Genomic DNA, 22,712 nt, shown 5'->3' with positions numbered 1-22,712 from the left:
GGCCTTACGTCAGCCAGTGTTTTCGTTAAAATCATAATCCCACCAGTGCAGGTCCCAGCCTTGCGTCAGTCCCGGCTCCCTCCAATGTTATGATAAGACAACCTGTGGCCTTTAAGTGGGGAGAAAAATATATATATATACCCCTTAAACTTTCTACTACTATCTATTTCCCTAAAATTAGTGGGAACGAAGACGAAGTTGGTAATTGTAACTGTTTATGACCTTGAAAAAAATTTGAATGACAACGAAGTTGTCAAGATAACCGAGTTCGAACAGGTAACAGAGTTGAAGGTGGTATAACATAACGGGACGAAGGGTACATCCTCCTCGTAGACACCCTAAATGCAAAGCTTTAGGTAGGTGGTGTGCGTCTATAGACTGGAATACACTATTGTGTGCTCCTAAATCCTATATAGAGTGGAATACACTATTGTGTGCTCCTAAATCCTATATAGAGTGGAATACACTCTGTTGTGTGCTCCTAAATCCTATATAGACTGGAATACACTCTGTTGTGTGCTCCTAAATCCTATATAGACTGGAATACACTCTGTTGTGTGCTCCTAAATCCTATATAGACTGGAATACACTCTGTTGTGTGCTCCTAAATCCTATATAGACTGGAATACACTCTGTTGTGTGCTCCTAGATCCCTATATTCTCCCGTTTTAGCCGTTCCCTACGAAGCATCGATCTAGGGTACAAACACAAACAAGAGAGTTGCATTTATGTTTTGATATCTTTGTTCCTATTGTTACAATGGACTCGCGATTGAACCGGACGATGTGAAAGAACGGATCTCTCCCAACTGTGTTACTGTATTTGAGTCATTGTAATCCCTGTCGCCCGGAAAATACATGATACTTTTCTTTCCGACGTGTGTCGGTCGAGCAAGAGAGGAATTTTTCATGTAAAACTCAGTGTCCAGTTGTCATTCAGAGCGGGGCGGGTGAATAATTTCCATACACGTGTATAATCAACGTGACATGACTTCATACATACAACGTCCATCCTGCAGTATTTCGTAGCAGGCTTATCCGTTGTTGAGGTAACACTCTCTCTCTCTCTCTCTCTCTCTCTCTCTCTCTCTCTCTCTCTCTCTCTCTCTCTCTCTCTCTCTCTCTCTCTCTCTCTCTCTCTCTCTCTAGCGTGGTGGTTAGAGGAGAGGAGGAAGAGGTGAGACAGGGGAAGGGATAGGTTGCAATGGAAGAGGAAGACTGAAGCGTGTACAGGTGTATGGTGTAAGCCCTTCGTGCATGTGGAGGTTTATCTGGAAACGTGTGTTTTTTGCCTTATTTACATATCTTAGGCAGACTGCGGGTATGTATTTAGGTTTTATCTTCTGTTTTCCTGAAGGAGATTCACTAAGCTAAGGTAAACATTGTTTATTGTGCACATCGATGGTTGACTAGAGTCCTCCTTAGTATACTTTGAGACTTCGAGGGAACCAAGAGTGTGTTGCATGTTTGTACTGCTGTCCAGATCTCGGATTATGTGTGTAGTTTGTATCATCGTTGTCTTCAAGTCTCTGCCATACTTTCTGGCCTACTTCTCTTATCTATGAAGCGATTGGTTACTATCTAGGCTGTTTATCTTAGGTATGAACCGATTGGTTTATTCTTGAATCGTTCTTGCTGCTCTACGATGTTTTCATTGCTGTGGTATCTATCATATTTGAGACGAATCGTAGAGCATTATCTTGTATCCTCTGTAACTTTATAATGCGTGGGCTTGAAGGTGAAGGAACACTAGTATAGGTGAGCAAATTGAAGGTAGGTCTTGTCAACCATAACTAAGCTTAGTTTTGATTCTCTGAAAGGTGTTAGGACCTGCACAAACTAGACAGGTCCACCTCTTCTTGTGGTGGATCTCTTGTTGATATGATCTATCCTCAGACTCCCGTCAGTGTTAAATGTGTGACCCAGGGATGCGACGCGAGACTGTCAAAACTACATTGCGATGACGACTTTACCCTGAAGATGCTTCATACTTAACTCATTAATGAATATGATAAAGGCCTTAGAAAAGGATTTTCGCGACTGAAATGGACGAGAGAGTAACTGAAGAACACCAAGTTGCTTAGATAAAAAGAATACTCCCCCGTTCCTTACTGATGTGGAATACCGTCTTATTCTTGCGAACTACGTCGGCATGAAAGGGCAAAATTCGCACAATACACAACAGCGAGCTGGACGCCGCTTTTGGATCATAGAAAGTATTGTAAAAGTAAATTTGCTCCCTTTCTTTCGCCGCTGCGAGGCTGGTGTGGACAAAGGGGCTCTTCTGGCTCTGCAAATATAAACAGTCCGCCAAAACCATGTTCCTCCTGCCGGTAACATCAGACGTGAAGAGACTAATGTGAGGAAGGTAATAAGGTAATGAAGACGTGGAGGAGGAAGAGGAGGAGGAGGAGGAGGAGGTAATGAAGACGTGGAAGAGGAAGAGGAGGAGGAGGAGGAGGAGGAGGAGGTAATGAAGACGTGGAAGAGGAAGGGAAGAGGAGGAGGAGGAGGAGGTAATGAAGACGTGGAAGAGGAAGAGGAGGAGGAGGAGGAGGAGGTAATGAAGACGGGAGGTTGCTTGATGGCGTAGTACTGGTAAAAAAGAGTGAAGAGGAAGAGAGGGGAAGAGGGGGAGAGGAATGAAGAGTGAAGAGAGAGAGAGAAGAGGAGAGGAAGAGGAGGGGAGGAATGAGATGAAGAGGAAGAGGAGGAGGAAGAGGAGGAGGAGGGAAAGAAGGGAGGGAGGATGGACATGGATGGATTCATGAAGACCAGATGAGTATTGGAAGGAAGGAGGCAGTAAGAGACGCAAGGGTGAAAGAGGAATATGAGGATTAGACTGAAATGAGAAAAAAAGAGGATGCCTAATGACACACACAACACACAGAGAGACACAGACAGGGGTTATGAACCGACGTGTTAAGAAAGGGAGGAGAGAGAGAGGTAAATAAAATGGAGCAAAGATGGATGGCAGGCGCTGTGAAAGAAGACGCTCAGGAAAGTTGTGGAGGAACTAACGGAAGAAGACGTTTCGAAGAGGCACATTAATGGTGGAGAAAGGGGGGGCGTAAAGCGAGAGGAGGAAGAGGAGGAGGAGGAGGAGGAGGTAATGAAGACGCGGAGGAGGAAGAGGAGGAGGAGGAGGAGGAGGTAATGAAGACGCGGAGGAGGAAGAGGAGGAGGAGGAGGAGGAGGAGGTAATGAAGACGTGGAAGAGGAAGAGGAGGAGGAAGAGGAGGAGGAGGTAATGAAGACGTGGAAGAGGAAGAGGAGGAGGAGGAGGAGGAGGAGGTAATGAAGACGTGGAAGAGGAAGAGGAGGAGGCACTGGAGGTTGTTTGATAATGAGAGTGTTAAGAGACGTAGGAGAGAAAAGATAGTGGAGGAGGATGAGAAACTTCTTTCCACTTCAGGTGAGAGCAGATCCCCACCCCACCCCACACTCACTCCAGGGGCTGAAAGAAAACAGATGATATCCCCTCCCCACCCACTCCCTCACCCCACCCCACCCCCTTTCCCAGACAGCCCTTCCCTTTGATCCGGCTGTAGTACTTGGTAAATTAGAATGAGAGAGAGAGAGAGAGAGAGAGAGAGAGAGAGAGAGAGAGAGAGAGAGAGAGAGAGAGAGAGAGAGAGAGAGAGAGAGAGAGAGAGAGAGAGAGAGAGGAGGGAAAGAGGGAGGGAGATCGACATGGTCATGGGTTCTCGTCTTCTCAACGATGTTATTGGTTCCAAGGAAGGAGCGCCACGTAAGGTCAGCAAGATGAACCTATGGAATATCATGATTTACTTCTACAATGAGTAAAGAAAAATACTGCCTCCACACACACACACACACACACACACACACACACACACACACACACACACAGCTGGGTTTCACACCGACTGTGTTAATGAAAGGGAGAGAAAGAGGACACATATAAATGAGCAATGCTTTGGATGGCAGGCGCCTGTGAACAGCAAGACGTCCCTCCACGATCAAGTTGTGGTGCGAACTAACGGGAAGAGTTCGTTCCCAGAGGGGCGCACTCCATTACATGGTGCTGAGTCTACAACGCTGGGCGGCTCTGCTAACTAACTTGCTGAATTTGGCTCTACACACACACACACACACACACACACACACACACACACACACGGAGACACACACACACACACAGACCTGGCTTAAGTTGGATGGATTGTGTGTTTTTGTGTGTATGAATGTATATACATAATTGTGGGAAGACATGGCACGTATATACAAGGTTAAGAGACGAGGCAACACGAGTGTAAAACTCTCACTCCGTAACACATGAAGAGTAATCACAAACAGTAATCAAACACACACACACACACACACACACACACACACACACACACACACACACACACACACACACACACACAGCTGCTCCAGATAAATGTAAGTGGAAAAACTTCCTGGTGCTTATAACGTCCCAAGTCTAACAATGTCTCTATCTAGACGATCCAGCAAAAGCAGCAGGCGGTGGGCTACCAATCCATTCGGCCCTTAGACCTCCCCAGCAACCTTACAACTGAAGGTATCGTGGATATACTACAGTGGAGGAGGGCTCTTAAACCTACCCGAGATGTGTGTGTGTGTGTGTGTGTGTGTGTGTGTGTGTGTGTGTGTGTGTGTGTGTGTGTGACCCATAAGAGATAAATGTATATAACGAAACGTTAACTTTATTGTGTACGTGGACTAGGCAGCTGGACCCATCGCCACTGCCTCTCATTCGTCGCAAATTGGATCAGGTCTCTAGCTAGAGTCATGGTTTTCATTTATCTTATCCATCAGTTCCGTTCGTGGCCGAGTGCCTTCTCATATCGTACCGTTTGCCTTCATGTTTAAGACTAAATTTCTTAGTATAGCGTTTATATGTCCTATAGACATTATTTCTTCTTTTTTTTCTATCTATCTTTCCTTTATACATTTCCTTTCGTGTTGACGTCTTTGATATTACACCTTCGGTCTACACGATGATTAGAATAGTCTTCGAAAGAATCGCATATCTTGCCGCTTCCAGCCTCTGGTCCATGTATGATCCACAGTGTATGATGGATGAGCCATAAGAAAACCAATGTATGATACACAGTGTTAAGTCTATGGCCCAAAAGAAAAGGACAGTCATCACTCCTCGCTGCTAGACTGTCTTCATATTAACACACGTTGAAGCGAAATGCTATCCAGTTTATTTTGAAACTATAAGACGTTTCATAAAACCTTCATGGTAATGTACCTTCTCTACAAAACCCTCCTGAAGATGAAAATGGATAGAAGACAGACGCGAGAACATGTATCTTTTATCTAAATGCATTTAAAGTGAGGTAAGATGCAAGACGTGTTCAAGAAATAAAAGACCCTCAAAGGAAATGCTTTAAAAAAAAAAAAAAAGGCATTCTTAATAGACTTTTGTTTACTGAACAAGAGAGTAATTAGAGTGAATATTTCCTCATAAGAGAAGGGTTAGAAAGGTTAAACAAATCCTCATTTAGCTTATGATACAAAGTGTACTTGGTTACGGCACGCTCCCATCGTCTTAACTAAATGCCTGGTCAATCCATCGTGAAGAAGGAGTGAGATCGAGCGTGCAACCTAGACAAACTGCCAGTGAAAAATGACGACGCGAATCCTGGGAGGTGGGAAGGTGTTTGGTGGTGTGTTACCGGCCAGAAGGATGCGGTGTTGGAGGGGAGAGAGGGGGTTATATTTCACCTCGGCTACCAAACCTCTGAAGAAGCAATTCTCATTTCTTTTTCGTCATCCATCACAGTTAAGGCAGGGTCGGCCGCTGCTTTTAGAAGAGTCGGCGGCTGCGTCACCCCCCACTCCCCCCCCCCCCCCCCCCCAAGGCTTAGTTTCCTTCAACGCTGGAAGGAAAGTGGGAAGGGTTTAGATAATCTTCTCTCAACGCGGAGATGGCCTTCCTTCAACGCGAGGATGGCCTTCCTTCAACGCGGGAGTCGTTTTTTTTTTTCTTCAACGCGATAATTAGTCTTCCTTTGAGTGGTCTTCTGTCAACGCAGTCGTGGTCTTCCTTTGAGTCGTCTTCTGGTCTTCCTTTTAGTGGTCTTCTGTCAACGCAATCGTGGTCTTCCTTTTAGTGGTCTTCGGTCAACGCAGTCGTGGTCTTCCTTTTAGTGGTCTTCTGACAACGCAGTCGTGGTCTTCCTTTTAGTGGTCCTCTGGCAACGCAGTCGTGGTCTTCCTTCAACGAGTGCATGGTCCTCCTTCATCGAAGGGTCCTTTTTTGAACGCGGGGATGGTCTTTCTTCAATGTTGTGTAAGTCTTATTTCAACGTGTGGATGGTCTTCCATCAACACGGGTATGACAATGCGATGGTGGTCCGCTTTCGACATATGTAAACCAATGATGATTTACCTTCTCATGACACACACACACACACACACACACGCACACGCACACACACACACACACACACACACACACACACACACACACACACACACACACACACACTGTCTCATTCTTCCTTATGGCCAATGATGATATGCTTCAAGGGATCCACCGTCCAAACCTCACGTCAGTTCATGCAAATTTCATATCAAAGGCAATATTCAGTGTGCAAGTATTTCCATCTTGGCACAGAACAATACCTTAGCAGAACTTTTTGTAAGTGTCACACGAGAGACAGACATTGAGACAGACACACGAGAGAAAGACAGTGACACAGACAGACAGCTACACAGACACACGAGAGACAGACAGTGACACAGACACACGAGAGACAGACAGTGACACAAACACACGAGAGACAGACAGTGACACAGATACACGAGAGACAGACAGTGACACAGACACACGATAGACAGACAGTGAAGCAGACACACGAGAGAGACAGTGACACAGACACACGAGAGACAGACAGTGACACAGACACACGAGAGACAGACAGTGACACAGGCACACGAGAGACAGACAGTGAAACAGACACACGAGAGACAGACAGTGAAACAGACACAATCAGGCCGACCAGACGAATACGCTCTGTAACAAGTCACTCCATAAATACTCACGTCACACAGAAATCTTGAAATAAACCCTGTTCTCAAAGTCGTCCTGGTATAGAAGTCCTCCATATAGAATCCCTCAATGTCTGAATTGAATCCTTCTCCGCTCGCGACCCGTACAATCAGCGGAGGATTTGAACTTCTTTCAAGGTCTTTTCCAGGTATCTATTATACCCCACAGACATCAAGGTCTCCATGGCCATAGTTCCAGTGTGCATTAAGGATTTCCACCGGGTAGAGCTCTATTTTCATCCTTTGATGACTTACTTATTGAAGGATTCTATTGGTAACTATTGGATATATATATATATATATATATATATATATATATATATATATATATATATATATATATATATATATATGTATGTATATATATATATATTAATTTCATTTTGCTTTGTCGCTGTCTCCCGCGTTAGCGAGGTAGCGCAAGGAAACAGACGAAAGAATGGCCCAACCCGCCCACATACACATGTATATACATACACGTCCACACACGCAAATATACATACCTATACATCTCAATGTACACATATATATTCACACACAGACATATACATATATATACATGTACATAATTCATACTGTCTGCCTTTATTTGTTCCCATCGCCACCTCGCCACGCATGGAATAACATCCCCCTCCCCCCCTCATGTGTGTGAGGTAGCGCTAGGAAAAGACACCAAGGCCACATTCGTTCACACTCAATCTCTAGCTGTCATGTAATAATGCACCGAAACCACAGCTCCCTTTCCACATCCAGGCCACACACAACTTTCCATGGTTTACCCCAAACGCTTCACATGCCCTGGTTCAATCCATCGACAGCACGTCGACCCCGGTATACCACATCGTTCCAATTCACTCTATTCCTTGCACGCCTTTCACCCTCCTGCATGTTCAGGCCCCGATCACTCAAAATCTTTTTCACTCCATCTTTCCACATCCAATTTGGTCTCCCACTTCTCCTCGTTCCCTCCACCTCTGACACATATATCCTCTTGGTCAATCTTTCCTCACTCATTCTCTCCATGTGACCAAACCATTTCAAAACACCCTCTTCTGCTCTCTCAACCACACTCTTTTTATTTCCAGACATCTCTCTTACCCTTACATTACTTACTCGATCAAACCACCTCACACCACATATTGTCCTCAAACATCTCATTTCCAGCACATCCACCCTGCCTGCGCACAACTCTATCCATAGCCCACGCCTCGCAACCATACAACATTGTTGGAACCACTATTCCTTCAAACATACCCATTTTTCCTTTCCGAGATAATGTTCTCGACTTCCACACATTCTTCAAGGCTCCCAGAATTTTCGCCCCCTCCCCCACCCTATGATTCACTTCCGCTTCCATGGTTCCATCCGCTGCCAGATCCACTCCCAGATATCTAAACACTTTACTTCCTCCAGTTTTTCTCCATTCAAACTTACCTCCCAATTGACTTGACCCTCAACCCTACTGTACCTAATAACCTTCCTCTTATTCACATTTACTCTTAACTTTCTTCTTTCACACACTTTACCAACCTCAGTCACCAGCTTCTGCAGTTTCTTAGATGAATCAGCCACCAGCGCTGTATCATCAGCGAACAACAACTGACTCACTTCCTAAGCTCTCTCATCCACAACAGACTGCATACTTGCCCCTCTTTCCAAAACTCTTGCATTCACCTCCCTAACACCCCATCCATAAACAACTTAAACAACCATGGAGACATCACACACCCCTGCCGCAAACCTACATTCACTGAGAACCAATCACTTTCCTCTCTTCCTACACGTACACATGCCTTTCATCCTCGATAAAAACTTTTCACTGCTTCTAACAACTTGTCTCCCACACCACATATTCTTAATACCTTCCACAGAGCCTCTCTATCAACTCTATCATATGCCTTCTCCAGATCCATAAATGCTACATACAAATCCATTTGTTTTTTCTAAGTATTTCTCACATACATTCTTCAACGCAAACACCTGATCCACACATCCCCTACCACTTCTGAAACCACACTGCTCTTCCCCAATCTGATGCTTTGTACATATATATATATATATATATATATATATATATATATATATATATATATATATATATATATATATATATATATATATATATATATATATATATATATATATATATATATATATATATATATATATATATATATATATATATTATCCCTGGGGATAGGGGAGAAAGAATACTTCCCACGTATTCCCTACGTGTCGTAGAAGGCGACTAAAAGGGGAGGGAGCGGGGGGCTGGAAATCCTCCCCTCTCAATTTCTTTTAATTTTCCAAGAGAAGGAACAGAGAAGGGGGCCAGGTGAGGATATTCCCTCAATGGCCCAGTCCTCTGTTCTTAACGCTACCTCGCTAACGCGGGAAATGGCAAATAGTTTGAAAAAAAAAAAAAAAAAAATATATATATATATATATATATATATATATATATATATATATATATATATATATATATATATATATATATATATATATAAATATATATATATCTATATATGTAGTCAGATGAAACAGAGGACTACAGTGTAAATGAAGATGAGGCCTACAGTGTTAACCATGGAGCTGGACCACATATCTGACACATACAGTGTTCTTACATATACTGTTTCTTTTTTTACCTGCAGTTATTCTTGTCTGTCTCTCAAAGACTGTCTCTTAAGAACACGATTCTCCAACTGTAAGTCTTTGTAATGAGGAAATGTCTTTACTTAACTTTTTAAATTCAATTCTGATATTTTTTTTCAGATGTTTAGCTGGAAACAGACCAACGATTTCTTCCAGATTTCCTAAATATATTTACAGCAAGGTACACCCACACGGAGTATTGCCACATACCTCACATGACGGTATTTTCTGTGGAGTTATGTCCAATGTTTTATAATCATGCGTTCAAGAGAGCTACGAACTCCCAGACAGAATAACTGAGAAGGAGAATCAGTGGGGGAAAGAAAGAGATTAAATGTGGAGAGATGAGAGAGAAGAGAGAGGAAACATTTAAAGTAAGAAGAGAAAGGAAAATGGATTTTTAAATCACATGTTATCTTATTTTGCTCAATATTCTGTTTTTCATTTTTTCTTCTCCATTCATACATTTTGTTGTATTTTACGTAATCCAAGTATTCCTTGTGTCTTATAGTAGCCATGTTGATCACATAGTGTAATTCCATTTATAATCTTTACACAATGATTTCATATTATGTTGATGCCTTTCATCTATGCTTCCTACGTTACCATTATCAACTGAATATCCTCAGAACGAGTCTACACATCTTCTTCTAATGACCATTCTTACGTCTCTACTCGTTCCTTCTTCCTCATCAGACGTTCATTGACTCATCCTATCCATCTACGTATTCCCTTTACATTCATATACATACTCTTATCATTTTCATTTTCTACTGAGTCTTAACATTGCGATCTTTTATCAATGGGACTCTGTGTACCTTGCAGGCAAACAGAGAGACTAAGGGAGGTAGACAAACGCACCTACACAGACAGACAGACAGACAGGCAGGTAAACAGACTCACGCACACAGACAGGCAGACTGTCTATTCTACACAGTGTGGGAGTTTCCATGTCTCTAAGGCCCGAGTCTTGGTTTACACAACCATCCATTATTCATTTTCGATCTGTGGCAGATGAACGTTAATCTTAGAAAAACGATATCTTTTTACTGTGATAGCCACCTTATTCTTTGTATATATATATATATATATATATATATATATATATATATATATATATATATATATATATATATATATATATATATATATATATATATATATATATATATATTATCCCTGGGGATAGGGGATGAAGAATACTTCCCACGTATTCCCTGCGTGTCGTAGAAGGCGAATAAAAGGGGAGGGAGCGGGAGGCTGGAAATCCTCCCCTCTCATTTTGTTTTTCTTTTTTTTAATTTTCCAAAAGAAGGAGCAGAGGGGGGCCAGGTGAGGATATTCCACAAAGGCCCAGTCCTCTGTTCTTAACGCTACCTCGCTAATGCTGGAAATGGCGGATAGTTTAAAGGAAAGAAAAGAAAAAAAAAAAAAAAAAAAAATATATATATATATATATATATATATATATATATATATATATATATATATATATATATATATATATATATATATCGCGTACTTAAACGCCGTCTCCCGCGTTAGCGAGGTAGCGCAAGGAAACAGACGAGGAATGGCCCAACCCACCCACATACACACGTATATACATAAACGCCCACACACGGACATATACATACATATGCATTTCAACATATACATACATAAATATACGCAGACATATATACATATGTTCTTGCTGCCTTCATCCATTTCCTTCGCCACCCCGCCACACACGAAGTAGCATCCGCCCTCCAGCGAGGCAGCGCTAGGAACAGACACCCTGTAGAGAAGAAATAGATTCATAAACAAATCTTGAGGTGATGGAGTTGTGAGACTTTGAATTTCTATAATATAAGCTGAATAAAACCTATGATTGTTAACTAGGCACGTAATAACAGCTAGAGAGTCCAATTGCTGTTGCTGGACTTGGCTTGCGAGTGGCAACACCGCAGTGAAATGGAAAGAAGATTAGCATTGTTAGTGGTTCCCTCGTCCTGCGTGTGGAGCCTGCTTTACCCTGTGCAGCACAGCTACTACAGAACCCCATGATAGTGGTGCCTAAGGGTTGCATAACTGACCAGCTATATAGCAAGTATATAACAGCTGAGGATCTACCCCTGTAGGTTGCTGGCGTCGTATTGTCTGTATGGATACATAACCCTGAACTATTTCGTGATATTTCTGTATCAAATATTCCACCATATCACGTTACTGTGATATTCCCCTAATATTGTTTTATTCTTTTCTCCCTCTATTCCATATCTATTCCTTTATCACAAGCTGTTATCTATCGTATCCAAGCCAATGGGATTACCTTCCCCTATAACCATAAGGGTATATTTCCTATTTCAGGGCTGTGTACCCAGACTCTTATTTTCCTGAGATATATTTTCCCACTGCCGTTCCTTAACTCTTCCCTCTCTCTCTCTCTCTCTCTCTCTCTCTCTCTCTCTCTCTCTCTCTCTCTCTCTCTCTCTCTCTCTCTCTCTCTCTCTCTCTCTCTCTCTCTCTCTCTCTCTCTCTCTCTCTCTCTCTCTCTCTCTCTCTCTCTTCTTTCATCCCACATGTCTTTCCCATGTGTCTTTCCACTCTCGTACACTCCAAGATTTACGGTATTGTGTTCCATTCATTCCTTCCCTCGTAAGGCTTAAACATTTCATCTTCTGAAAGTTTATGTTTCCATCCTCAACGCTGTGTTTTACTCGTCTCCATCTCTTCACTGCTCCTTCACTTGGTTCCATCATCAACTCTCCTTCACTTGGTTCCATCATCAACTCTCCTTCACTTGGATCCATCATCAACTCTCCTTTCCTTGCTTTCCATCTTCAACTTCTCCTTTATTAGCTCCATTCTCATCTCTCCATGGATCCAACTCTCTTTCGAATTCCCTTCTCTTTTATGTCCAAATACATTATCTTTAAAATACACACTGTGCTCATTTCAGGACGTAACATTTTCGTTCACTTGCCATGTTCTGTTATTTAGGTTTGGTCTGGGTCACATCTCCGGACTAGTTCGGTGTCCTGTTTACCACCAGTTCTCATATCTCTTGTCATCCTCTTTCCTCCAGTGTTTCCTTATTACATTTCTTCCCTCTAATTCTTGTACACGTTTCTCTTTCTCTTGGTTCCGAATTAGATTTTCTCCTTTCTTCTTTCTTCTTCATTTCTTCTTCTTCTTCTTCCTCTTCTTCTTCTTCTTCTTCTTCTTCTTCTTCTTCTTCTTCTTCTTCTTCTTTTTCTTCATTTCTTCTTTCTTCTTCTTCTTCTTCTTCTTCTTCTTCTTCTTCTTCTTCTTCTTCTTCTTCTTCTTCTTCTTCTTCTTCTTCTTCTTCTTCTTCTTCTTCTTCTTCTTCATTTCTTCTTTCTTCTTCTTCTTCTTCTTCTTCTTCTTCTTCTTCTTCTTCTTCTTCTTCTTCTTCTTCTTCTTCTTCTTCCCTCCTCCTCCTCCTCCTCCTGGCCATTATCAGGAGGAGGAGGTCGTAAGTAAAGCCACTTCCTCCATGGCTTCCTGTACTGCCGCAGGCGACACCCGCTCAACCTGCGAGGTTCCCGTCTCCTGTATGCCTCTCCCAGCCTCTCACCCTACCTCTCCCTGCCTCTCACCCTACCTCTCCCTGCCTCTCATCCTACTTCTCCCAGCCTCTCATCCTACCTCTCCCTGCCTCTCATCCTACTTCTCCCAGCCTCTCACCCTACCTCTCCCTGCCTCTCAGCCTATTTCTCCTAGCCTCTCACCCTACTTCTCCCAGCTCTCGCTATGTCTCCTTCCCTTCCTCTCCCGTCACTACGTTCTCTGGGTTGTGTTGGGAGCGGACAGGGAGCTGGATGGCTAGCTTGCCAGACAAATGGCTGGCTGGGTAGCTGATTGGCTGGCTGGCTATCTAGTTGGCTGACTGATTGGCTGACTGGCTGACTATCTGACTGGCTGGCTGGCTGACTGGCTAGCTAGCTGGATGGATGGCTTGCTTGTTGGGTGGCTAGCTGGTTGGCTGGCTAGCTGGTTGGCTGGTTGGCTATTTAGTTGGCTGAGTGGTTGGCTGACTGGCTGGCCGGCTCCAGAACACCGCCAATTATTCTTAACACATTGTACCTCTCCGCTCAGGAGGCCAGGGGGTGATGAGTAGGGAGCCCCTCTATTCTTTTCTAAGTCTCTTTATTCCCTTCTGTTTTCTCTCTTCCATGTTTCATTCACCTCTCACATTGCCTCTCTCCGTTACATACCCTTACTCTCTTATTTAACCTCTTCCGCATCTTTCTCGTTTCTCTACACGTTCCGTTCCTTCTTCAGCAACATATCATTATCTACACTGTTCCCTATTCCTGGTATAATCTCTCATCACTCATCTCCCTCCTCATACATCATTATCCTTCGTTTTCGTATTCCTCTGTCTTACCTTATCATCAGCACTTGCCATGTCTTCCTCCTCCAGCCTCTCACATATCTAGCCCTCTCTCTCTCTCTCTCTCTCTCTCTCTCTCTCTCTCTCTCTCTCTCTCTCTCTCTCTCTCTCTCTCTCTCTCTCTCTCTCTCTCTCTCTCTCTCTCTCTCTCTCTCTCTCTCTCTCTCTCTTCTTCCTCTCGCTTATGCAACTCTCCCGCCCGCACTCACAAGTCTGCTTTCTCTCTCACTAGGTTTCCTATCTTTCATCATCTCATGGCTTCTCTCAAGGCCTAAGGTGTATACATACACATACAATGGGTTCATCGTTCCAGTCTGGCTGTCTGTCTTTCCGTCTGTCTGACTGTCCTTCTGTTTGTCTGTCTGTCTGTCTGTCGTCAAAGCCCTATGTGCGCCGGCTTTCATCCGTGGGGGTTTCCCGGAAGACCAAGGCTCTCCGAGCTTAGCCATTAAGAAAGGTTGAGCGAAATTCTGTGATAATTAGGGTGAACCTTATGGAAGGCCATTGGTTCATGATGCACGAGTGGAGCTCTTTTAACGTGAGCTTGGCTAATGGTTGACACAGAACCTGATAATGAAGCTATAGACTCCTCGCGTGAGAGAAGATGGTGGAAGGGGGGAGGTAAGAATAGACGGGATACATCGCTGTTCCAGAACATATTACGTGAACATCTTTACAAGGTTTTTCCACCCACGAGAGGTTGATGAAGAAGATGTATCCTGTGAGAAATATGATCTTCATTTGAATTGAAAACGCTGATGATACAGCTGTAACAACATTCTGTACGGGCTGGGTAGAGACGCATGGCAATCCTTCTCATCCATGTGGACGCAATTACATTCAGAATATCTAGAATGATAATGATGACAATAATGATAATGGCCTTTCTCATAAGTTCACCGAAACTTGAAAGACTTTTGATAGATTGATTAGTTCTCTCAAATCCCAACTTCGAACCACTTCGTCTCCCATTCTGAACTCCAGAAAATTATTGGCTGAATTTTATCCTTTCAAAGAAAAATTCTATAGAGTTTTATCTCAGAATTTGATAACATTGTCCCTCGTTTATTCTATCTCCTTTAAAGATATGGTTCTCCTGTCATCTGCAGTTGCCTTCAACGTTGACAGTTCCAGTGAGGTCTTTGCATCGTGTCATACGAACGTAAAACAACGAAATACGTACGTATGGATGATCACATCTTCTTACGTCAGAGCAGAATGATTGTTTCTCACTTTCCCTAACCCCACACACTAGTGAGATGCCACTTTCTGACCATCTGGCTATCCCCAGGCTCAGTCTCTGACCTCAGGATCGACTCAGTCTCTGACCTCAACACACTCTTGCCTCGATCGACTGTTGGTACTGTGCCGTACCTAATGGCATCACTGGGCCAGTAAAAGCTGAAATTTCTTAAGCAAGAATATACATCTCTTGAGCAAGGCGGTATAACACTGGAGCAAGACGATATTACCCTTGAGCACGACGGTACAACACTCGAGCAAGACGGCACGGCCCTTGAGTATGATGGGACAACCCTTGAGCAATACAGCATGGCCCTTAACCATGACGGTACAGCCCATGAAGGAGAAAGTACGGCCCTCGAAGATGACGATACAACCCTTGAAGAAGGCGACAATACAACCCTTGCTTGCAATGGCCTGTCCTTTGCCTTGACCCTTAAGGGCTTGCTCAAACGTCTGGCTGTCATACCCTAAGGTCATATCATCATTCTCGTCTGGGTCGCACCGTCATACTCAAGAAGTCAAGACCAAGTGTTTGTGCTTTTACGTTCTCCACGAAATTTCGCCTTTTCAGTAATCACTGTGTGTGGTGTGTGTGTGTGTGTGTGTGTGTGTGTGTGTGTGTGTGTGTGTGTGTGTGGTAGTAGATTTGCACTACATCTTGTTACATTCTTTCTAATCGAGAAAGAGGTTTGTTGTTTCTACTCACATTCGCAATACTAACTTCATGTCGTCTTCACTGAGTCTATTTTCTTTATATGAAATAGTAGTCAATATATAAACTCCCCTTCCTCCTCCTGGCTCATTTAGTGATCACACAGCACTATTTTTTCAGACTAATAGATTCTTTTTTATTTTCACTTCTTAGTTCATGCTGAATCTATCTCTTTTTTACGTTCGCTGAGACGGCAAGGGTAGCTGAATCCCTCAATCACTAGCGCTTAATCTATCTATCTATCTATATATCTATCTATCTATCTATCTATATATCTATACATATATATATATATAATTATATATATATATAAATATATAGATAGAATAGAGAGAGGAGGAGAGAGGAGAGAGAGAGAGAGATTCGAGAAAGTGTTAGTGAGAGACAGAGCTCATAGCAAGCGGAGAGAGGAGAAGAGTAGATGCATAAAAATTAAGACATATTCAAAATTGCTTATGCAAGCGCAGAACTGAAATGGCATGAAGGTCAGAACCTAAAACAATCAATAGACTTTACATTGTCAGCGAATTGTGATTTATACCTGGTCAGACCAACCATACGTATATCATATTTTGAAATTGTGATTATATTCTTGTATATATATAATAAAATATATATATATATATATATATATATATATATATATATATATATATACTATATATATATATTCAAATTGCCATTTCTGATTACGATGTAGCTTTAAGAACAGAGAATATTTAGTAATATCCTACCTGCCTACTTCTTGTTCATTTTTAAATATTATAAAAATATAAAAAAATATAGATAGGGGAGTATTTCAGCCCCCCTAATCCCCCTTTTAGTCGCCTTTAAAAGGAATATTAATATTCTTTACTTCCCTATTAGGCATTAAATACTTTAGAAACAGAGGACGGGTCCTTTGAAGGAATATCCTCACCATGACCTCTTCTCTGTTCTTCTTTTGGAAAATAAAAAAAAAAATAAAATACGAGAGGGGTGGATTCCACCCCCGCTCCCTCCCTTTTAGTCGCCTTCTACGACAGCAGGGAATACGTGGGAGTATTCTTTTCACCCTACCCCAGGGGGGGTATATATTATATACATTACGTCCACACACGCAAATATACATACCTACACAGCTTTCCATGGTTACCCCGAACGCTTCACATGCCCTGTTCAATTCACCGACAGTAACGTCAACCCGGTATACCACATCGATCCAATTCACCTCTATTCCTTGCCCTCCTTTCACCCTCCCATGTTATGCCCCGTCACAAAAAAACGTTTTCAACTCCATCTTTCCATCAATTTGGTCTCCCACTTCTCTCGTTCCCTCCACCTTCAGACACATATTCCTCTTGGTCAATCTTTCCTCACTCATTCTCTCATGTGCCAAACATTTCTAAACACCCTCTTTTGCTCTCTCAACCACGCTCTTTTTATTTCCACACATCTCTCTTTACCTTACGTTACTACTCGATCAAACACCTCACACCAAACATTGTCCTCAACATCTCATTTCCAGCCATCCATCTCCTTGCGATCACTCTATCCATAGCCACGCCTCGCAACCATTACACATTGTTTGCGAAACCACTATTCCTTCAAACATACCCATTTTGGCTTTCGAGATATTGTTCTCGACTTCCACACTTCTTCACGGCTCCAGGATTTTTCGCCCCTCCCCCACCTATGATCCACTTCCCGCTTCCTGGTTCCATCGCGCCAGATCAACTCCCAGATATCGAAAACACTTTACTGTCTCAGTTTTTCTCCATTCAAACTTACTCCAATTGGACTTTGACCTCACCCATACTGATACCTAATAACTTGCTCATATTCTATTTACTCTAACTTTCTTCTTTTCACACACTTTACCAAACTCAGTCACAGCTTCTGCAGTTTCTCACATGAATCAGTCACCAGTGCTGTATCTCAGCGAACAAACAACTGACTCACTTCCAAGCTCTCTCATCCCCAACAGACTTCATACTTGCCCCTCTTTCCAAAACTCTTGCATTTACCTCCCTAAGAACCCCATCCTATAAACAAATATAAAAACCATGGAGGACTTCACACACCCTGCAGCAAACCTACCTTCACTGAGAACCAATCGCTTTCTCTCTTCTACACTTACACATGCCATACCATCTCGATAATAAACTTTCCATGTTCTAACAAATTGCCTCCCACACATTTATTCTTAATACCCTCCCATATATTTATTTTATAATATATTATATATATAATATATATATATATATATATATATATATATATCTATATATATATCTATATATGATTAGAGTTGATAGAGGCTGTCTGTGGAAGGTATTAAGAAAATATGGTGTTAGGATGTCTTTGAGATGGCTCGAAGTATTCATAAAAAAAGTTTCTTGGTGCAGGAGCTGTGGCGGTTTATTTGATTTAGGAGCATTCGACTGTATTGTTTTTCGCTCAAAAGGGGATTTTAGGCAAATTTCGAGTGACCTAATAAATATAACGGCCCGTATGGTGTGAGGTATACCAAGGTTTGTCACCTATTTGATCTTCTTAGTTGTTTAGGCCACATATTTAGTTTAGATTACAAATGAGATTCTAAGAAAATTTTCTGAAGAAATATAGTCTTCCTATTTTTAAATGTCTTTGAATTTTACTAACGTTTCGAAATTTTAATAGGTCATGAGCTCTGATCATCATTCTTTTCTCTGTTGTTGTGTTTACTTGTTTGTTTTTTTTCCTGCGTCATACAACCTAGGGAATCTTAGCCCAGTACAATTTGTTGTGGCAAGTTGTTAGAAGCAGTGAAAAGTTTTTTTTCGAGGACTGTAAGGATGGTACGTGTAGGAAGAGAGGAAAGTTGATTGGTTCTCAGTGAATGTAGGTTTGCGGCATGGGTGTGTGATGTCTCCATGGTTGTTTAATTTGTTTATGGATGGGGTTGTTAGGGAGGTAAATGCAAGTGTCCTGGAAGGGGCAAAAGTACGAAGTCGGTGGGATGAGAGAGCTTGGGAGTGAGTCAGTTTGTTGTTCGCTGATGTACAGCGCTGGTTGAGCTGATTTCATGTGAGAAACTGCAGAGTGGTGACTGAGTTGGTTAAAGTGTGTGGAAGAAGAAAGTTAAGAGCAAATGTGAATAAGAGCAAGGATTATTAGGTACAGTAGGGATTGAGGGTCATAGTCCAATTTGGGAAGTGAGTTGAATGGAGGGAAAAACTGGAGAAGTGAAGTGTTTTAGATATCTGGGAGTGGATCTGTCAGCGGATGGAACCATGGAAGCGGAAGTGGATCATAGGGTGGGGGAGGGGGCGAAAATTTTGGGAGCCTTGAAAAATGTGTGGAAGTCGAGAACATTATCTCGGAAAGCAAAAATGGGTATGTTTGAAGGAATAGTGGTTACAACAATGTTGTATGGTTGCGAGGCGTGGGCTATGGATAGAGTTGTGCGCAGGAGGATGGATGTGCTGGAAATGAGATGTTTGAGGACAATGTGTGGTGTGAGGTGGTTTGATCGAGTAAGTAACGTAAGGGTAAGAGAGATGTGTGGAAATAAAAAGAGCGTGGTTGAGAGAGCAGAAGAGGGTGTTTTGAAATGGTTTGGGCACATGGAGAGAATGAGTGAGGAAAGATTGACCAAGAGGATATATGTGTCGGAGGTGGAGGGAACGAGGAGAAGAGGGAGACCAAATTGGAGGTGGAAAGATGGAGTGAAAAAGATTTTGTGTTGATCGGGGCCTGAACATGCAGGAGGGTGAAAGGAGGGCAAGGAATAGAGTGAATTGGATCGATGTGGTATACAGGTTGACGTGCTGTCAGTTGGAGTGAATCAAGGCAGTGAAGCGTCTTGGGGTAACCATGGAAAGCTGTTGTAGGTATGTATATTTGTCACAGTTGTGTGACGTGTGTATGTACATGTGTATGGGGGGGGGGGGGGCATTCCTTTCGTTTTGGTTCCTTGGCGCTACCTCGCAGGCGCGGGAGCAGCGACACAAAGATAAAAAAAAAATATTATATTTTTTATATATATATATTTATTATATATTCATATATGTATTTACTATATATATTTATATATATATTATATATCTTTATATATCTTATATATGAAGTCTGTTGGGGGATGAGAGAGCTTGGGAAGTGATTCAGTTGTTGTTCGCTGTATGATACAGCGCTGGTGCAGGATTATGTGAGAAATGCAGAAGTGGTGAACTGAGTTTTGGTAATGTGTGTGGAAGAAGAAAGTTAAGAGTAACTTGTTGATAAGAGCAAGGTTATTAGGTACAGTAGGGGTGAGGGTCAAGTCAATTGGGAGGTGGTTTTGAATGGAGAAAAAACTGGAGAAGTGAAGTGTTTTCGATTTATCTGGAGTGGATCTGTCAGCGGATGGAACCATGGCAGCGGAAGTGGATCATAGGGTGGGGATGGGGGCGGAACTATATATATATTTATATTATTATATATATATATATAATATATTATATATTAATATATATATATTTATAATAAAGTAAGCTTTTCGAGCATTTGATTCTTGAAAGCAATTGTTTTAGCTGTATGATATGGCTTCCATCACAAGATACTTAAATTTCTCTTTCCTCTCTTTTACAGGATGGGTGGTGAGGCTACAATGGGCGTGGCCAGAAGTGTGGGCGTGATCAGAGGTGTGGGAGTGATCAGAAGCGGGAGTGTACTCAGAGGTGAAGCCATGGCTGCCGGTGTGGGAGTGAGGCGACTCCTCATCCTCGTCTTCACCCTCCTGGCAACATTCTGGTGACTATTTCCAAGCCTATGTTGAGAGCCAGTTGGTGTCAGAAGCCAGACTGAGTTAGCAGCTCGCTATGAGAACGTCTTCTTGTGTTCTACTTTACTTCAGTAGAAGCTCCTCCCGTCACGAATATTCTGTGGTTCACATACTCCCTAATAGCTTGTTTCCTAGACTTGTAGGGTCTTCATCAATGTTCTACCATGGACTGGACAAGTCTTCGTCAGGCTCTTCCATGGGTCTAACAGGTCTTCGTTAGGCTCTTCCATAGACCCGATTGGTCTTCACCAGATTCTCCCATAGTAGGCCTCCCTGGAGTCTTTGCTAACGTTCTCAGATAAAACTCCTAAGTCTTGAGAGCGATATCGGACCCCACCAGTTTATCTTCTTAATTTTATCCTTAAGAACTAGCAGGTTTCCCCCGCCATTGCCTCAGGGGTAACCCCTGGACGTAATAATCTGCCGTGCCTCCGGGTTACCATCCAATATTCTCAAGATTTACCAAAATCCCAAGAAAGCAGGAGCACCACCTCCCTCTCTCCCTATAGGTTTTCAGTAGCGACCCGGAGATCTGATTCAAATCCCACACAGAAAGGGAATTCTAAGTCCCAGCGAGTCTCCCCAAAGGCAATAGCAGATCCAATAGATATCTGAACGGGCATAATCCATTTCTCCAAAAAGCCATTTGAGGAATCCGTTTTTTCAAAAAGCCATTTGAGGTGCTTCTGGCACGGGAATGTTCTTCCCAGCCTCTTATCGCATGCCAGGATTTTTTTCCATTTTCTTCAGATATTGAACCTGTCGTTTCACACTGCAAAAACATTCATGGAAGATCCTTTACTCTCTCTCTCTCTCTCTCTCTCTCTCTCTCTCTCTCTCTCTCTCTCTCTCTCTCTCTCTCTCTCTCTCTCTCTCTCTCTCTCTCTCTCTCTCTCTCTCTCTCTCTCTCTCGGTCATACCACTGGTCATTACTTATGATCCTGGAGGAAATTTCTTTCACACGTCGCTCAAAGTGAGAATTATTTCAGTTTTCTCACTTACCATGTGAATGAGAGACTGTCACATGTAGACTTTCTTCATGTACTGGGGTGTCATATATTCCCAGTACGATGGTGAACAGGGACAACTGACACAATGCATGAAGACTCAATTCAATTTCAGTGTTCACTGCCTCATCCAGCATCTCTCTCTCTCTTCAGTGAGAGATTTTCACATCATATTCTAACGTAATCCTGGGACACACATCCTTCTGAACAGGAATTGCATCAGATAGTTATTTGAGAACATATCCAAATGTTCGTCTTTGTGTAGAGGGAATATCTATATATGAATGTGTGTGTGTGTGTGTGTGTGTGTGTGTGTGTGTGTGTGTGTGTGTGTACGAATGTGTTCGTATGTTGGACAATGTGTGCGTGGGTTATTGTTTCTTTGTATGAGTGTGATAGATAGATAGATAGACTGATAGATAGAGAGATACGTAACAGATGTATTGATAGATAGATAGATAGAGAGATAGAATATGTCAGAAAAACTATCGCAAGTTCTGTATAATCCCCTTGCATGACCCTCCAAATGTCCCAGTTTCAGCTCAAAGGAAAATCAAAATACATATGAGAGATTCTTACCTCACCATACTGTAAAGGAAATAGCTCAGTCCTTGACGAGCATGAGACAGTGCCTCGAACACTATGGTCGTCATCACTATTCATTTTCTTAGAAAAAAGAAAAAAGAATGATTAAGAAAACAGAAATAGATGAGTGACAATAGATATGATAGATAAGTCAATGCAAACAATTAGATAAGCAAGACGCAAGCGAAATGTCTCCAAAATATGCAGATCTATATTTTCCTTTGTGTTGAAGGCGCAAATGTAAGGATTCAGGCACCACTTTAAGGAT

At 42.3% G+C, this 22,712-nt stretch overlaps 1 protein-coding gene across 5 annotated transcripts in view; it reads left to right on the top strand.

The window, feature by feature from the left end:
* LOC139753333 (glutamate-gated chloride channel-like) overlaps nt 1-22,712 on the top strand; it is a 258,340-nt gene that overhangs the window by 201,439 nt on the left and 34,189 nt on the right. For all 5 annotated transcript variants that reach the window (XM_071669681.1, XM_071669683.1, XM_071669680.1 and 2 more), the window contains one exon: nt 20,660-20,821. In XM_071669681.1, the coding sequence (XP_071525782.1) occupies nt 20,661-20,821 (161 nt within the window). In that variant the 5' untranslated portion in view covers nt 20,660. The remainder of the gene's footprint in view (nt 1-20,659; nt 20,822-22,712) is intronic.

Source organism: Panulirus ornatus, chromosome 14 (genome assembly GCF_036320965.1).
Source record: "Panulirus ornatus isolate Po-2019 chromosome 14, ASM3632096v1, whole genome shotgun sequence".
NCBI lineage: Eukaryota > Metazoa > Arthropoda > Malacostraca > Decapoda > Palinuridae > Panulirus > Panulirus ornatus.
This window is presented reverse-complemented; position numbering and strand designations above follow the sequence as displayed.